This window comes from Netta rufina (genome assembly GCF_964035555.1).
Source record: "Netta rufina genome assembly, chromosome: 5".
NCBI lineage: Eukaryota > Metazoa > Chordata > Aves > Anseriformes > Anatidae > Netta > Netta rufina.
Genome location: NC_140128.1, coordinates 39,482,521 through 39,496,576, shown reverse-complemented (window position 1 = coordinate 39,496,576; position 14,056 = coordinate 39,482,521). Strand labels below are relative to the sequence as shown.

The window sequence follows — 14,056 nt, the reverse complement described above, 5'->3', positions numbered from 1 at the left end:
CATCTGCGGAGTACACAAGAACTGAGCTGTGCTCGTAAAAGACTTTGGAGAATATTGACTGGTAATCATATGTAGCAAGACTGCTATATATGTGGGTGCTTTTCCAAGGACCAGTGGATCTTACATATTCATGGTAGGTTCTATTGTGAAATTGAAGGGCCTGTGACACTGTCAAAAACTTAAATGGCCTGCATGGCCAGCATGCATGAGGACCTCAAATCTAAGCAGTCAGGAAAAAAAGTGCCTAGCGTGAAGTGAATACTGTTAGGCCACAGAAACTCCCAGGAAAATAAATGGAGCCCCCTGCTTTAAAACACTGCAAAGAGACTAAATGTGTCTGAACGTGGCCCTGAACTGTATTTTTGTGAGGAGTGGTTACACTTGAAGTCACATTACATGCATCCTTTTCCTAGCTGTTGTAGTCAAACTGTCCATGTAGTAGGTCATATTTAGCAAGGACACGGCTCATTCCAGAAACACTATAAATCTTTATCCCTCTTTACAGGTTTGCAACTGTGAGGTATGACCAGGCATCCAAGAACATTAAAAACCAGTTTATGCATCTGACCAACTACAGTGTCAACAAGAAGAGTGGAGATTATGTCAGGTACTTGGCTGGAAAGTGGAACTTCTAGAGTTCCTTCTAGAGGCTGGGTTAATTTACCTAAATTGGTCTGAAGTTGGTACCAGCCCTCAGGGATAAGACTTGTGAAAGATAAGACTTGGTGTAAACTTGCTTCTTTTGCTTCTTTTAGCTGTGATGATCCTGAAGTAGAGGATTATGGAAACAAGTGGAGCATGAGTGCAATGCTGAGGTACTTAAAACAAGAGGGGAGAGACACTGCAGGTCAGTAGAGATCCTGTTGTTTTATTCCTTTATTGGATTTTAATCATCCCACTAGTGTGAATCCTAAGAAGTCAGGGAAGAGTCACAGTGAATCCCATTTAGCATCAGAGCAGGGTGGAGGGAAGCATTGTTCTTTACAGCGTACTCTCTAGAGCTGTGCACTTATTCTCTATCCTCAGAGATGAGTCCTATCCCCAGAGATAAGGCCTATCCCCTTCCCTTTTGCAAATAATATTCTGAAATTTTCTCAGGGTGTTTTTCTTAATACTTTTTACCTACATTTCCCGTTTCTTAAGGTCATCCCATTCCTTCTAAAAGCTTCCCTCCCTCTACTGCTCCCATGGCCTGCTCAGTCTGATGAGTGACCAACCTCTGGAGAACTGTGCCAGTTTGAATGACTCTTGGATGTGGTGTCATCTTTCCATGGCTCAGGTTTTTGCTGAGTGTTTTCATTTCAGTCTGTGTTTCATACGAAGTTGCTCCCTCTTCCCCACCTTTGCCAGGTCTGCTGGGAGTAAATGCATATGCGGAGCAGAATCCAGGTATATCCTTTAAGGGATACATTACCTGTGATACTGAGCTGTCAGTTACACTACTGATAGCAGCTGAGCCCATCCTGCAAGTGTTGCCAGGGAACACGTAAATGATGGAGGAAGGGGTTTGAATCTGGCTTTCAGGTGGAAGTAGACGTTTTCCCCATCATGTGTATGCATGGCTGGCCGATTACTTGTACCATACATTTTCAGTCAGCTCTGTAGATATAGCTATTAATATTGATAAATCCTGCTCCCTCACCCCTCAAGTACAAGGCGTGTGCTCATAGGTAAACTGCTGAGCAGTGCAAGGAGGTTGCTCTGTAACTGTCTGTCACAAGGCTTCTTGCACCTTTCTCTGATGCATCTGGTTCTGGTCATATGGAGGCAGAATGCTAGCTGGAAAGTGCTGGCCATGTCTGGACTGGCGAGTTTTTTTGTGCTCTGGGATGCTTATGTGCACTTAGACATCCCCATGTTATGTTGCTTCCACTTAGTCTTCCTCTGGCACAGAAGTTCGCATCTGAATTTGCTTGCATGATCCTTTGTAATTATTCAGGCCCCTGCATGTCATCAGCTGAACATGAAAAATAGTAATTGTATGCCTAAATCGAACTCTCTAGTTAAGTGGTTTGTACTAGATGTTCTCTGGGACAGGGATTACCAAAGGTTTGCGTGGGTTTGCTGAGGTTTTGGTGTGTTTGCTTGTGTTGCCTTTGAGGGGTGGGAGAGGCTGCGCTATCATCCTTACTAATTTTTCAGACTATGGCTCCAGTGTTTACTCACTCCCTCTTCCTCTCACTTTTCTATTGCTTGTCCTTGAAAACAGAAACTGTGTGTTGTTCTTTCTATTGCATGACTCATCCCAAACCTGTGGGGTCCAGGTCTCTATCTAACGTGCATCTTTTCTTGCCCTTTGCTGCATGTCTCAGCTTCTTGTTCCTGAGCTCTGTTTAGGGGTTTATACAGGAGCCAGAGAGAGCTTCCTTACTGAAACTGGAGATTATCTGTAGGTCAGCAGGACAGGAAGATATCGCCGATTATATCATTTTGAAATAATTTGTAAATCATGGTTTGGGAACAGCTGCTTTAGAGGAAGGTGCAACATCACAGAACAGTTATATCATGGAAGTCCACAAGAAAAAATTTTGTACTTCAGTGGTTGTGGCTTATACCCTGTAGTTTAAGGGCTCACCTCACTAGCACGCTCTTGTTTAATCCTTCCTAATACTCTGAGTGGGTGGTGATCAGACTCCAGCTGACTTGTGCTGATGTGCTTGCCACATATTTCTGCTTACTTGCACTGTACTTATTTTCTTATCATACTCATTTGTGAACACTTTTGCAGTAGGATATTTATGCATGTACATGTTCCTGCTTGCATGGATTTCCAAACAAACATTGCTTTATCATCCATAGGCTCTCATGTGCTTTGATTCACAAAGGTATCTGTCCATATACATATACTCATGCTTTTCTAGATATCATGTGCTGCTTCACAATCTACTTTTTTTTCCCCCTTCCCTCCCCTCCTTGCAGCACTGATGGCCAATGTGGAAGACCTGATTATCAAGACTGTAGTTTCTGCTGAACTGGCCATTGCTACAGCTTGTAAGACTTTTCTTTCACATCGTGGCAGCTGTTTTGGTAAGGAACTAGGGACATGTTTGTTGACTGGCTCTTGAGTTCTGTTTGAAACTTCCATCTTTCCAGTGCTACAGGGAGACTTGCGTTTCATATTGCAAGGAAGCCTGATTCTGTGTGTTTTTTTCTCGGTATAGGCCTCTGAGGTTGGAGGATGTTGAACCACAATTGCCCCTGTGCCTGCATCATTCATTAGAGTCTCATGCTAGAAAAGGGGATGGTGAAAAGAGACTTGAAAGGGAATTGGAGAAGTGCTGGAAAGTTGAAGTAACTGACCCACTAGTGTCCTTGCAAAGGATGGCTGTGGATAATGAAATATCCCCTCAGACCATTTAACACTGTGGGCAAGATGGCTCAATGTAGTTCTGAGTTAGAGCCCTACGTGGGTCTGAGGGTTAAGGAAGAAATGTGTAATGCAGTTCCTGGAATGACAGTGGTGGTAATGCCTCTTGGGCTTGTACTTGTGCGAGAGGACCGCATGGCGGCGTCAAAGCTTATTTCTGGCAGAAGCTGGATGCAGAGCTATGTGCTGGCAAAGGGATTTGAGAACTTGCTGGCAGCAGATGCTGGGAAGGGGTCCAGAAAGCAGCGGCTGGTACCAGAGTGTGCCTTCTCCTGCTTTCCAGTGGCTGCTTCCCAACCTTCCCTAAAGAGGCCTCCTCCTGCTCTTAGCTGCCCTCCGCTCACGTGGAAGCACGCACAAGGGAGGAGTCTTGGGGCAGGGGAAAAGAGTCTAGAATGTGTTTCGGTCAGTGCTTAAACCAAAGACCAAGCTTAGCTTAGGCTATTCCGTGTTTGGGTGTTGGGACTTCTGTTTAAACTAACTGTGGCAGGTAAATCAATTTGTGTGGTCTTTGCGTTGCATTTGGGTGTTTATAGCCGTACAGCCTGCTACACTAACGTAACTGCTGTCCTCTTTGGATTCCCTGGGCTGATGAGTCATGGTCAAGTACCAAGGAGGGGCCATGGCTGATCAGTTACCTGCCAAATCAGCTACCTCTCAGTCCTTAGCTTCTCCTCAGTGACTCTGCCTTTGTTTGAAGTTGGAAAACTGTAGCATACATGGGGGCTTGAGTTAGATGAGCTCTTTAGTGAAGTAATAGTTTAGCAGCTACTCCAGAAATATCAACAACTGGATTAAAAACAAAAACAACAAAAATCCCTCTTAACTGCCTCTTTTTTCATTCTCCCATTTTCCTCTCTGTCGTGTCTCTAGATTCCACTGAGCTGTGTATGTGGAAACTAATGTTCCTCATGTACTTTCTGCTGGGCCTGGCTCTGAGGTTATCCCACTTCCTGCTGCCTCCCCAGGGCTGCACTAACCACCCTCTCAAATGCTCCCCCACAAATAAACTGTTTTGTTCCATTTGTTTCAGTGTAAACATAAATTAAGAGCTTCCCAGGAAAGAGAGCTTAAGCAGGAGCCATACTGCTTCCCTTGGGAGCCTGAGGCATTCCCAGAGCTCTGTACTTTTTGCCACCTTCCCCCACGAAGAAGTGGTGGTCCTTATCCCAAGGATTTGAGCTGCCCTTGTCATGCTGTTTGGCTTGTTCTTCATCCCCTTGTCTTGTTCTGATGCCACTTTTAACCCTGTTGTAAAAAAATTAAAAAGGCAATTTTTCTAGTCAGAATGGCTGAGTTCAGCTGTTAACATGAGGAAGAAAACTGGGAATGAAGATTTCAAGGCAGCATGCAGAGGCTCCCAGGAGCCTTTTTCTTCATTCTAGGCTGTGAACAATGAAGCTGCATGTGTGTCCTGAGAGAGATTGATCACTTACAGAATATCTCAGACTTCTGAAACATGTTTCTGAGGTTCAGATACAGAAGTAGCTTTTATTTGAAAAGATTATAGAAAAACATAAGTAACTTAATGTGTATTCTGTTGTAGTCTTTATAATGCTGTTGTCGGAGACAGGGCTATAGCACAATCACCACCTTCTTACTAAAAATTAAATCAGAAATAATTTGTTTAGATTACACTGTCAACTTTATTTCTGTAACAGTTTAGATCTGTCATTGTGCTTCATTCCTTTCCCAAGTAAACTTTTTTTACGTAGTATACATTTCTTTTAGATTTGAGGGAAGAGACTCATGACATGGCTTCTTCATGTTCTAAAACAAGACTGGTGAAACTGTCTGTATGGTTCCAGCTGCCCATGCTTGCCTAGAAAGTGAGAGTGGTAGGTCAGAATGATTATTTTCTAATGTTAAAGGGTGGTACTGCTTAAAATTTGTGGAAAGATTGTAGTGAGTCCCCTTTTGGTTATGCAATGTTAGCTGTTTACTGCATTTTAGTAAAAATTGATTCTCAAAGGACTTGTGATGCTCACAAGTTTTGTTCTTCGAAAGCGCATCACAAAGTAGTGTAAGTACCATGTGCTTTTGTTGCAAGCTTGTTTGTACATTGATAATAGCAACGTGAACTCAGGTCTTTATTTTTTTTCCCTTTGATTAGCCAATAATTCCTCCTTTAAAATTAAGCTGCAAGTTAATATACTTTACCAGTAGTTCCTGAAAAGGTTTTGCTGCAGTACTCTGAATCAGTGCATCATCCTAAAACTGGTCACCAGTTGAGTTGTTGGCTGCTGCTGGAGCCTTCTTTAAGAGAAACTGGATTTTGCACTGACTGGATTTTTATGCACACTGGATTTTTGCATCTTTGTGTGAACAGGAGGTGCAGGGGGCATACATGCAATCAAGATGACTAAAGACTGCATTGTTCTCTCCTGGAGTAAGCACTTCTGGGTGGGCTAGAAAAGGCAGTGAGGACTCCTTTCAGACAGTCTGAAAACTCTCTCCATAGGATTGTTCAGTGGTAGATGGAATGAAGGCAACTTGGTGCAGCATTTGTTTATGCCAGCATTTGGTGTAGTACCACTTTGTGCACTCACTGAAACATGAGACTGGAGAAGCAATACATTAAGTCCCTTGTTTTACTCCCTGCTCTAGCCAACCCAACAGTGACACCACTGAGCTCTTCAGTCAAGAAGGCAGAGCAGGCTAGGATATTATGCATGTTTCTTGTTCCTACCAAGGCATTACTGAGCATCCATCTTAGCTGCTTCTTTGTCCTAAGGGTGAAATTGGCCAGGCTTATGCTACTAATCTACATGAATATGGAATGGAGCATATAAAATATTGTACTACTTGTGTGGTGCTGACCTGGAGCTAAACACTTAAAAAGTCTTAATTTGTATCTAATCACCAGTCTTCAACCATTTACATTACTGCTCTTTGTGAACATTGGTTTTCCTAGTAGTAGCAGTTGACCTGTTTGGGGTAATGGTAGTCTTTTGTAGTATTGAGCAGTGTTGGCCTGCTTCATAAAGAATTTTGAAGGATACAAAAAATGTGCAATTAAGGGTTTTCTGCACTGACTTGTTTGACATGATTACAGGAGAGTCCCTGCTTGGAGACTTAGGCCATCCTTATGTATACCACACACGTTTTCATCTATGAAACCAGACTAAGATATGCCAAACTAATAGCAGAATAATTGTTCCCCACACTTAATCTTTCTTTTGCAAAGCTTAATCCATTCAATTTAGCTCCTTAATGTCAGTCTGTGCTCTAAAACTGGTATGTAAAGATGCCAGCTTTAATCTGAATAAGATTGTCCTCTGAGTCTTCTGGCTCCCATGAGATTCAGAAGTGCTGTACCTTTCTGAATAGGTGTCCTAATGATTGTACTGTGCCAAAGTAGTTTTTGTGAATATATGTATATCTTCAGATTTGACTGAAACAGTCAGCTGAACATGAACAGTAAGAAGAGTTTGTGGAATAGGTCTTCAAGGCATTGCTCAAATAGGAGCTAGTCTCTATCCGTGCACTGTTTTCCTTAATTGTCACTTCATAGCTCTCAATTGTACCTAACTGATGGATTTAGGACCCAGAGCTCAGCTGAAAGTGAGAATCCCTGCTGCCACAGGAGTTTTTGGTTCCATTAGGAAACTGTTCTCAGCTTGCTAGCGCCAGTTTCTTTAACCTCTTTTCTTAGGGCACTGTATCAGACGTAGGAGGAATGAACTCTTCCAAAAACCGTAATAAGGAAATGACCATCACTGTCAACTTTTCACGATCAGTGGACTTGTTACTGAAGTCTGAATCAACACTATGCTCTCATTCCATCTTTTACTGTGTCATTGGTTTTGCAGTGACATTAATGTCTTCTGCAGATAGCAAAGAATATGGAAGTGAGGTCTCCTGCATTGCTGGGGCTAAGGTTAATGGAGTTTGGAGTTTGAAGTTAGAAATCAGAAGAACCTGTGTTAGTAAAGTCAGGAAATATGCTCTATTTTTTTCTTCACTTCAGGTATCTGTGGAGTCAGTTGTCTTTATTTGATCTACCTGCTACTACCTTTTCTTAACTTGGCCACCCAAATTTGTTGAAGACTAGGAAGTAATATACCAACTCTTCCATTCCTCAGTGAAATAAGGGAAGTCAAGTAGTGGCATGAGGTGGTTATCGGGGTGCTAACCTCTTCACTGACTATGATTTCACATAATGAGTTGAAAAACATTCTCCTTAATGGAGGATAATTTATTTACCCTGTCAGATTAGCACTATAAATGCAGCCCAGTTTGCACCAAGACTTGTGTTCTTTGTTTTTTTTTAACTGTGAAGATTGCCTTTTTAGCTTTTCTGCCCCCACAGTGGAAGGATGATCCTGATTCTGCCTGTTGTTTCCCCTCTCACTGGATCCTTTCTTCTAATGTTAACACTGAGAGATAAAGCCTACCTTTGTTAAAATAAAGTCCTCTGAAGAAGGGAGTTAAAGAACCTGTATTATTTGGAATGCAAGGCAAGTTCCTGCTTTCCCCAGAACAATGTCCAGAATAGAGGCTTTGATCTACTATCACTTGGTGTGAGACACTGTGACCTTTTACTTACCAAAGCCAAAACTATTCTGCTGGCCTCCTGTAGAGTAACAGGAGTGATTGAGAACCTGCTGGTGATAGGTCCCAACATGCAGACTTTTTATGGCACTGTAGCTGTTAAGATGTACAGTTGAAGCAGGTACTGTACCATCACAAGGTAAAGCGATCTCTGTGTGTTCATTGACTGATTTACAAAATACTTAGCGGCTTCTGAAGCCTCAAGTAAGAAGGAAAAATGGAAGTCTGGAATTCCAGTGGCACAGGTGTAGTTCCTTGCACTTAGGAGTTTCTTTCTCAAAATAAGACTGTCTGTTTTTGTTGCAAAAGCAGCGAAGTTGCATAGTGTGCAACTTTTTTCAGTGTGTATGTGTCACTTCATAACCTCAGGTTGCCTCCATTCAGTTGCAGAAAACCTCCTCTGCAGTAAGGCTGCTGCTTTTTCCCTAGTGGACAAGTTGAGAACAAAGACTAAAATTACAGTGACCTTCTAGCAATTGAGCTTATTCTATGCAAAATCATGGAAACATTGTTTGCACTATAAGCTATCTCTTGTGAGTTAGTTGCTAGATTTATAGAGAATAGCAGATTCTTTGGGAATATTTTCTGAAAAGGATTTCCATTACAGTCTCTTACAGGATTATAAGCCAAACTTGGAACACATGGTAATTTATTAGAACCAAGAAGCTTGAGACATCTCAAACCTTCCTCTTATTCTTAAATAATGACATTGGTTTAAAATAAATAAAAATCTCTGGCTGAGCTGTTGCTGCTAGACTTTAGTCTAACTCTAGCACTTCTCTTGGGAGGATTGTGAAGCTCTGTCAGCAGTGACTTGTCTTTCTGGGAGTGGGAGGGTAGACACTGTTCCTGCTGAGTCTTGGCAATAGCCAATACCTCCTGATATAATTTCAGTCTCCTTAGCAAACTGCAGGGGTGAAACATATTTTTGTAGATTACAGTAGCAAGAGAAGGGGATCAAGGGAAGGCACAGTAGAAAGTTGCTATCTTTTTTCTTCTGTTCTCCTGTTAATAACAACAGTGGTGCAAGAAGGGTTGTTGTACACCTACCGTTGCTGCAGCCTGAGGCACATGTTTCTGTTTTGCCCACTCTGTTTTCTTCATCCTCTCTACAAAAGGAAGCAGCAGTCTTGCTGAAGCTGGTAATTGCAGAGGGTATACTTCTGGTCTTGGCTATGCTCATGTGATTCTACATTTTTGTACTGCCTACAAATAACCTTGACTTTTCTGTATTTTGTACAAATGGCAATGGAGTTTCATAGTAGGAGGATGCTACTTCTGCATTTAATCTAGGTAGTGCGTTTTCCACATGTGGAGGAGGGCCAAGGAGAGATTATTAGGATAATTGAAAACACAGGTAATTAATCTTCTTTTTGTGCTGTAAGATCCCAGTCAGACTTGAGAACTTTTTGTGCTGTGCCTTGTATAGGAACCTGTGGGGCTTGATTCAGGTGCCAGAACATGGATGATGCATAACTGCTGAGGCTCTGAGGTAGCAGAGACATCTGCCTAGGCATTGAAGATATGATTTAGGACACAGGGGAGTCTTGGGCCATTGTGGAGTGGTGGTGGAGTATTGCAGGAAACCCTAAGGTGTTGTGGGTGGTATTAGGTACCTGTGTTTAGCAATGGAATTGAGTGGAGAGGGATGCCCAGAAGAACCTACCTTCTTAATAAATAATGCAGTCACAAGGGAATGGAGCACTAGCAGCGTGGTCAGGACCAGCCAAGGTCAAGAGGTATCCAGTATGTATTTGTAAAAGTGCACGGAGTAAGTGAGCAATTAGGACTACTGGGGTGGGAAAGAAGGAGGCTTAAAGAGCAAGTGGTTTGGAAGAGGGAGGTAAGTGTGGGAGGATGACAAATACAGAGGAGCCAAATTATTAGCAGAGGTCCTCTGAGGGTCAGAAGGGGGGAATGGCCAGCAGCAAAAGAAGCAGAGGCTAGTCAAAACAAAATGCTCTGCTTCCTGACTGGGCTTGGGAGGTTGCAGGCTGGCAGCTGCCACAGGCCCACTCATTGCTTCTCTGCCCTGGGCATGAGATTCCTGTCCACTGGAGTTTGCTGTGCAGTAAGAGTCACAGGTCTTCACTAAGTCTGGGATTATCTTTTGAAATAACATATTAAAAGCACCAGAGGTTTCTCTTGGTTGAAGTGCTTTGTTAATGTTTACTCTTATAATCCCAACCTCCTCCTTTTTCCTACAGTGCAACCTTCCCAGTCTGGGGAGCAGGAGAGCCAAACATAGATTCAGCCTCATTTCTTTGGAGTGAACCAACTCCTTAACTCTCTGTTGTTTTGCTTCCCGCTCACTGTCTGGCTACAGAGTCTAGAAAAGTGAGCAGGCAACACTCACAAATCCTGCTGCCATTTCCTCCCCTTCCAAGTCCCCCCTGCAGCTCATTAACTTTCCATCATAAGCTCCATGAACTCTCATACAGCTCTCTGCTTAGGAAGATCTTGTCAAGCAGTCCAGCTCCCTGGAGCCAGCGTGAACGTCAGGCAGGCGACAAAAAGCCAGGGCCAGAATTCAAGGGAAGCAGCACAGCAAAGAAATTCTTCAGCTTTCACTTCAGGCACTAGGGAACCGATTGATTCCATGGAAATCTTTCTTCTCTGCCAATACCCTGTTCTGTGGTGTTATGAAAAAATGTGCATAAGTTGCCCTCGTGGTCATTAACTGTATTTCTTAATGCTGGAAGAGAGAATTGCATTAATGCCAACTTCTGATTTACAGTTGTCTTTGTGTAGCATCCTTCTTGCAACTCTATCCAAACTAGAGAGAACGTGTGTATGGAGTGAAGCAGTAAAATCAGTCTTGGAATGGGAAGCTGGCTTCAGTCTGGCCTGTGTTAAGCAGAACACATCTAGCAGATGTAATATGTTATGAAGGAGAGAGACATTTTAGAAGCTAAGGAAAGAATATTTTTATAGTGACTTGCTGCAAAGTGGCAAACTGTCAATAAGATAAAGAGCTGTGGGAGGTTTTCCATGTCGATGGAACTGCAGAGAACACCCTTGTATTCTTATGAGGATATTGCAGAAAAACATATAGGAATAATTGGAAAGAAACTGATGTTGAAGGACATAATTTTCTATATCTGACTGGAACAACAAATACAGGGATTAGAAGGCAAAAGGAGAGTGAAGTTCTGTTGTTGCCAGGGTCCAATGAAAAAAGCAGAGTGGACTGCTGTGCTTGGGTAAATTCTATGTGGAAACAAGTTCTGCATGAACTGAAGTTTGTGGATTTTTTTTTTCTATATAGTATTTCCTTAGAGTCATTTTGTGCTTCTCTCTTTTCCTCACAAGCAGAATATATTTAATCTGAATTCTGAGGGAGTGAAACTTCCCGCTTGTGGAATGCTGTTTATTCAGCCCTAGAGAGTTCACTGGATTTCACATGCATGATGTAGATAGAAATGACCTGATAGAGACTATTGTTGGACTTTACCTGGATGTTTAAAGGTGCTGGAAGGTAAATTTACCATGTTTGCTGTGTTTTCAGAGCTGTATGGTTTTGATGTCCTTATTGATGATACTCTCAAGCCCTGGCTGTTGGAAGTGAACCTATCCCCATCATTGGCCTGGTAAGTGATTTCTAGGTTAATACGAGGCTGGAACTGTTGCTGGAGATAGTTGTCCTTGAAACTTGTTGCCCCCATGTGCGGGCATGATTTCATGAGGCCTGCAGAGTATTTGTTCCACTGCTAAGAGCTGACAGGACAGTCCTTTGCTTTTCCCTTTGCAGAAATAAACTCATTGCAGCAAAAGGCTTTGAAAGAACCCAGTTGGGATTCCATTTTCTTTTTAATTATTTCTCCTCTACAGTCCATCATCATTGTTAACACATCTTAATCTCCCATCATAGACAAATTTTGAAACTCTCCAGACTATTGTGTGGTGTTTCCATCTGCTTGGCTGAATAGATGCTTTAAGGTTTAGGAGTCAAAGCAGAGTTCAGGCATTATGTGTGACTTGTGCATGCAGATATATTATTGGGCACATTTTTTTGGTCTAGTACTTGTTAGCTAAAATCCACAATATGAGTGCAGTCTTGGCCCTTATTCTGACCTTCGTAACCTAATAAAGCTTGGGATTTATTTTAGTAGGTCTTCAGCCATTAAGTAATGTGCATATTAATGTGTAATTAGCCATATCTGACCCTCCTCTTGGGTTTACCCCCCTCCCCTCTTTCTTTATCCTGCATAGAAATTTCTTCAACACACTGTTCATCACCCTAGTTTCCACAATACCTATTTGGTTTTCAGGTGCAACTAGAATGTTTATACAACATTTAATTTCTGTGTTTGTTGGTCTGTGCTTATATATGTACATAGTGGATTATTTGCATTCTTTACCACTTAAAACGCTCCAACTCACACACACATCCTTTGCTCTGCTTTGTTATGATTGCCAGCCTTTTTGTCCCAGTTGTTGGCATCTTTCACTGTGTAGTAGAAAATTGATGATTTCTCTGCTCCCAAGGAATCCAACTTTGCCTATCTGACCTGAATTTTATTTATGTTTCTAGTGGAAAAATTATGGATGTGTTTTACCTGACCTCACTGTCTGATCTCTTCATATCTGTCACTTTCCCTAACCGTTTATTCCCATTTATTAGAGTTAATCCATCTGTTTTCATGATTTTACATGGAAAAGGCATCGGTAATTGTGTTTTTTAAGAATGCTAAGAATTCTGTGAAAACAGAAACCTTTCCTCTATTAAACACAGTGTAGATACATTCAGAGAATGTTTCTGGCCAAGCAGAGGTAAAACAAGGCTGTATGTTTCTGCATTAGGAGACAAAAGCTGTAAAAGAATTCTAAAATCAACAGATGCAATGTCTGTAAACAGACATACACAAATCTGTTGCTGCTTGGTATTTACTTATACGTGTGTGAATCACCTAGACTTCCTCCCATGTTGATCATGACAATGTTAAGGACCAATGCAAAGAAAATATAGATTTTTGGTTACTGGTATGTTCCTCTCATTTAAAACCAGATAAATAATTCCTCTTGTTCTTTATTGCATGTGGGGATAGTGATGCTCCTTTGGACCTGAAGATCAAAGCTAGCATGCTCTCAGATATGTTCACCCTTGTAGGTGAGTGTAACAAAAAGCTCCTTGAATCTTTCCACCATTTAAAACTAATAAAAGGTATGATCATGAGCATATGCTAGAAAGCACTTGGATATTAGGTTATTACATGAGTATAATAAAGGAGAATTCTAGTTAAGGAGAAAAATTGCATTTAGCACTGGGAAGTTCTATGCCAACATTTCAGCTTCACACTGTAAATAATCTGGTTGTTTGTGATGTTTAGGTGGTATTAAGAGTTTATAGTTTCTGTATTTTAAGATGCCACTCTTTGTTTTAAGCAAGTAACTTCTGCTTAATTCTCAGAATCAGTGTTTGTGCACTTTGAGGTTGAACATGTGGGTTCTGTTTATGCTTTGTAGAAGTGGAGTCATAATTGTGAAAGCTGCATGACTTCCTAGTGCAAAACACCTTTTAGGCATCTGTAGTACATCTTGGTTCAGTTACTTGAGCAACTTACCCCTAATGATTAAAAAAAAAAAAAAAAAAAAAGAATTGTCATGTATATTCAGTAGCCTGCTCAGTTATTTGAGAAAGGAAGTCTATATCTATGCTGCTATACAGTTACCCCTCTTACTGATTAAAGCATGTGCATTTAGAGCAAGATCCAGCTTTATTCCAAAAATGTAATGCAGTATGCAAAGTTTGGAATTAAACAACACTGGACATAAAAAAAAAAAAAAAAAGCATCCTTTTTGGTCCTTGAGCAGGGACGAGAAGTCTATGTCTAGACTAAGATGAGAAACACTGGGTTTATGTTTCAGGACTTGCCTGTCTTATAAACTGTCATATGGCTTCTGATTCTTACAGGCTTTGTATGCCAGGATCCAGGCCAGCGGTCAGGCCGGGCCATTAATCATTCATCTGAATCTGGCAGGAGAAATCTGTACCAGAAGCTGCAGGTAAGTGACTTCAACAAGCCAGAGCTGAAGAGAGATAGCAGGAAAGTAATTCACATTGAATTTGGCTCAAAGGTGAGAAACTCAATGAGTGAGGGGCCTACAAGAAAGAGACTCTTTGTCAGGGAGTGT

General features: G+C 41.6%; 1 protein-coding gene across 1 annotated transcript in view; it reads left to right on the top strand.

Moving 5' to 3' along the window:
* The window catches only part of TTLL5 (tubulin tyrosine ligase like 5), a gene marked incomplete at its 5' end in the record, with an annotated part of 124,988 nt that overhangs the window by 20,974 nt on the left and 89,958 nt on the right, over positions 1–14,056 (top strand). The window contains 6 exon segments of the mRNA XM_084287921.1: positions 506–607; positions 756–847; positions 2,920–3,027; positions 11,430–11,511; positions 12,970–13,031; positions 13,836–13,927. Coding sequence (XP_084144047.1) covers positions 506–607; positions 756–847; positions 2,920–3,027; positions 11,430–11,511; positions 12,970–13,031; positions 13,836–13,927 — 538 coding nt within the window.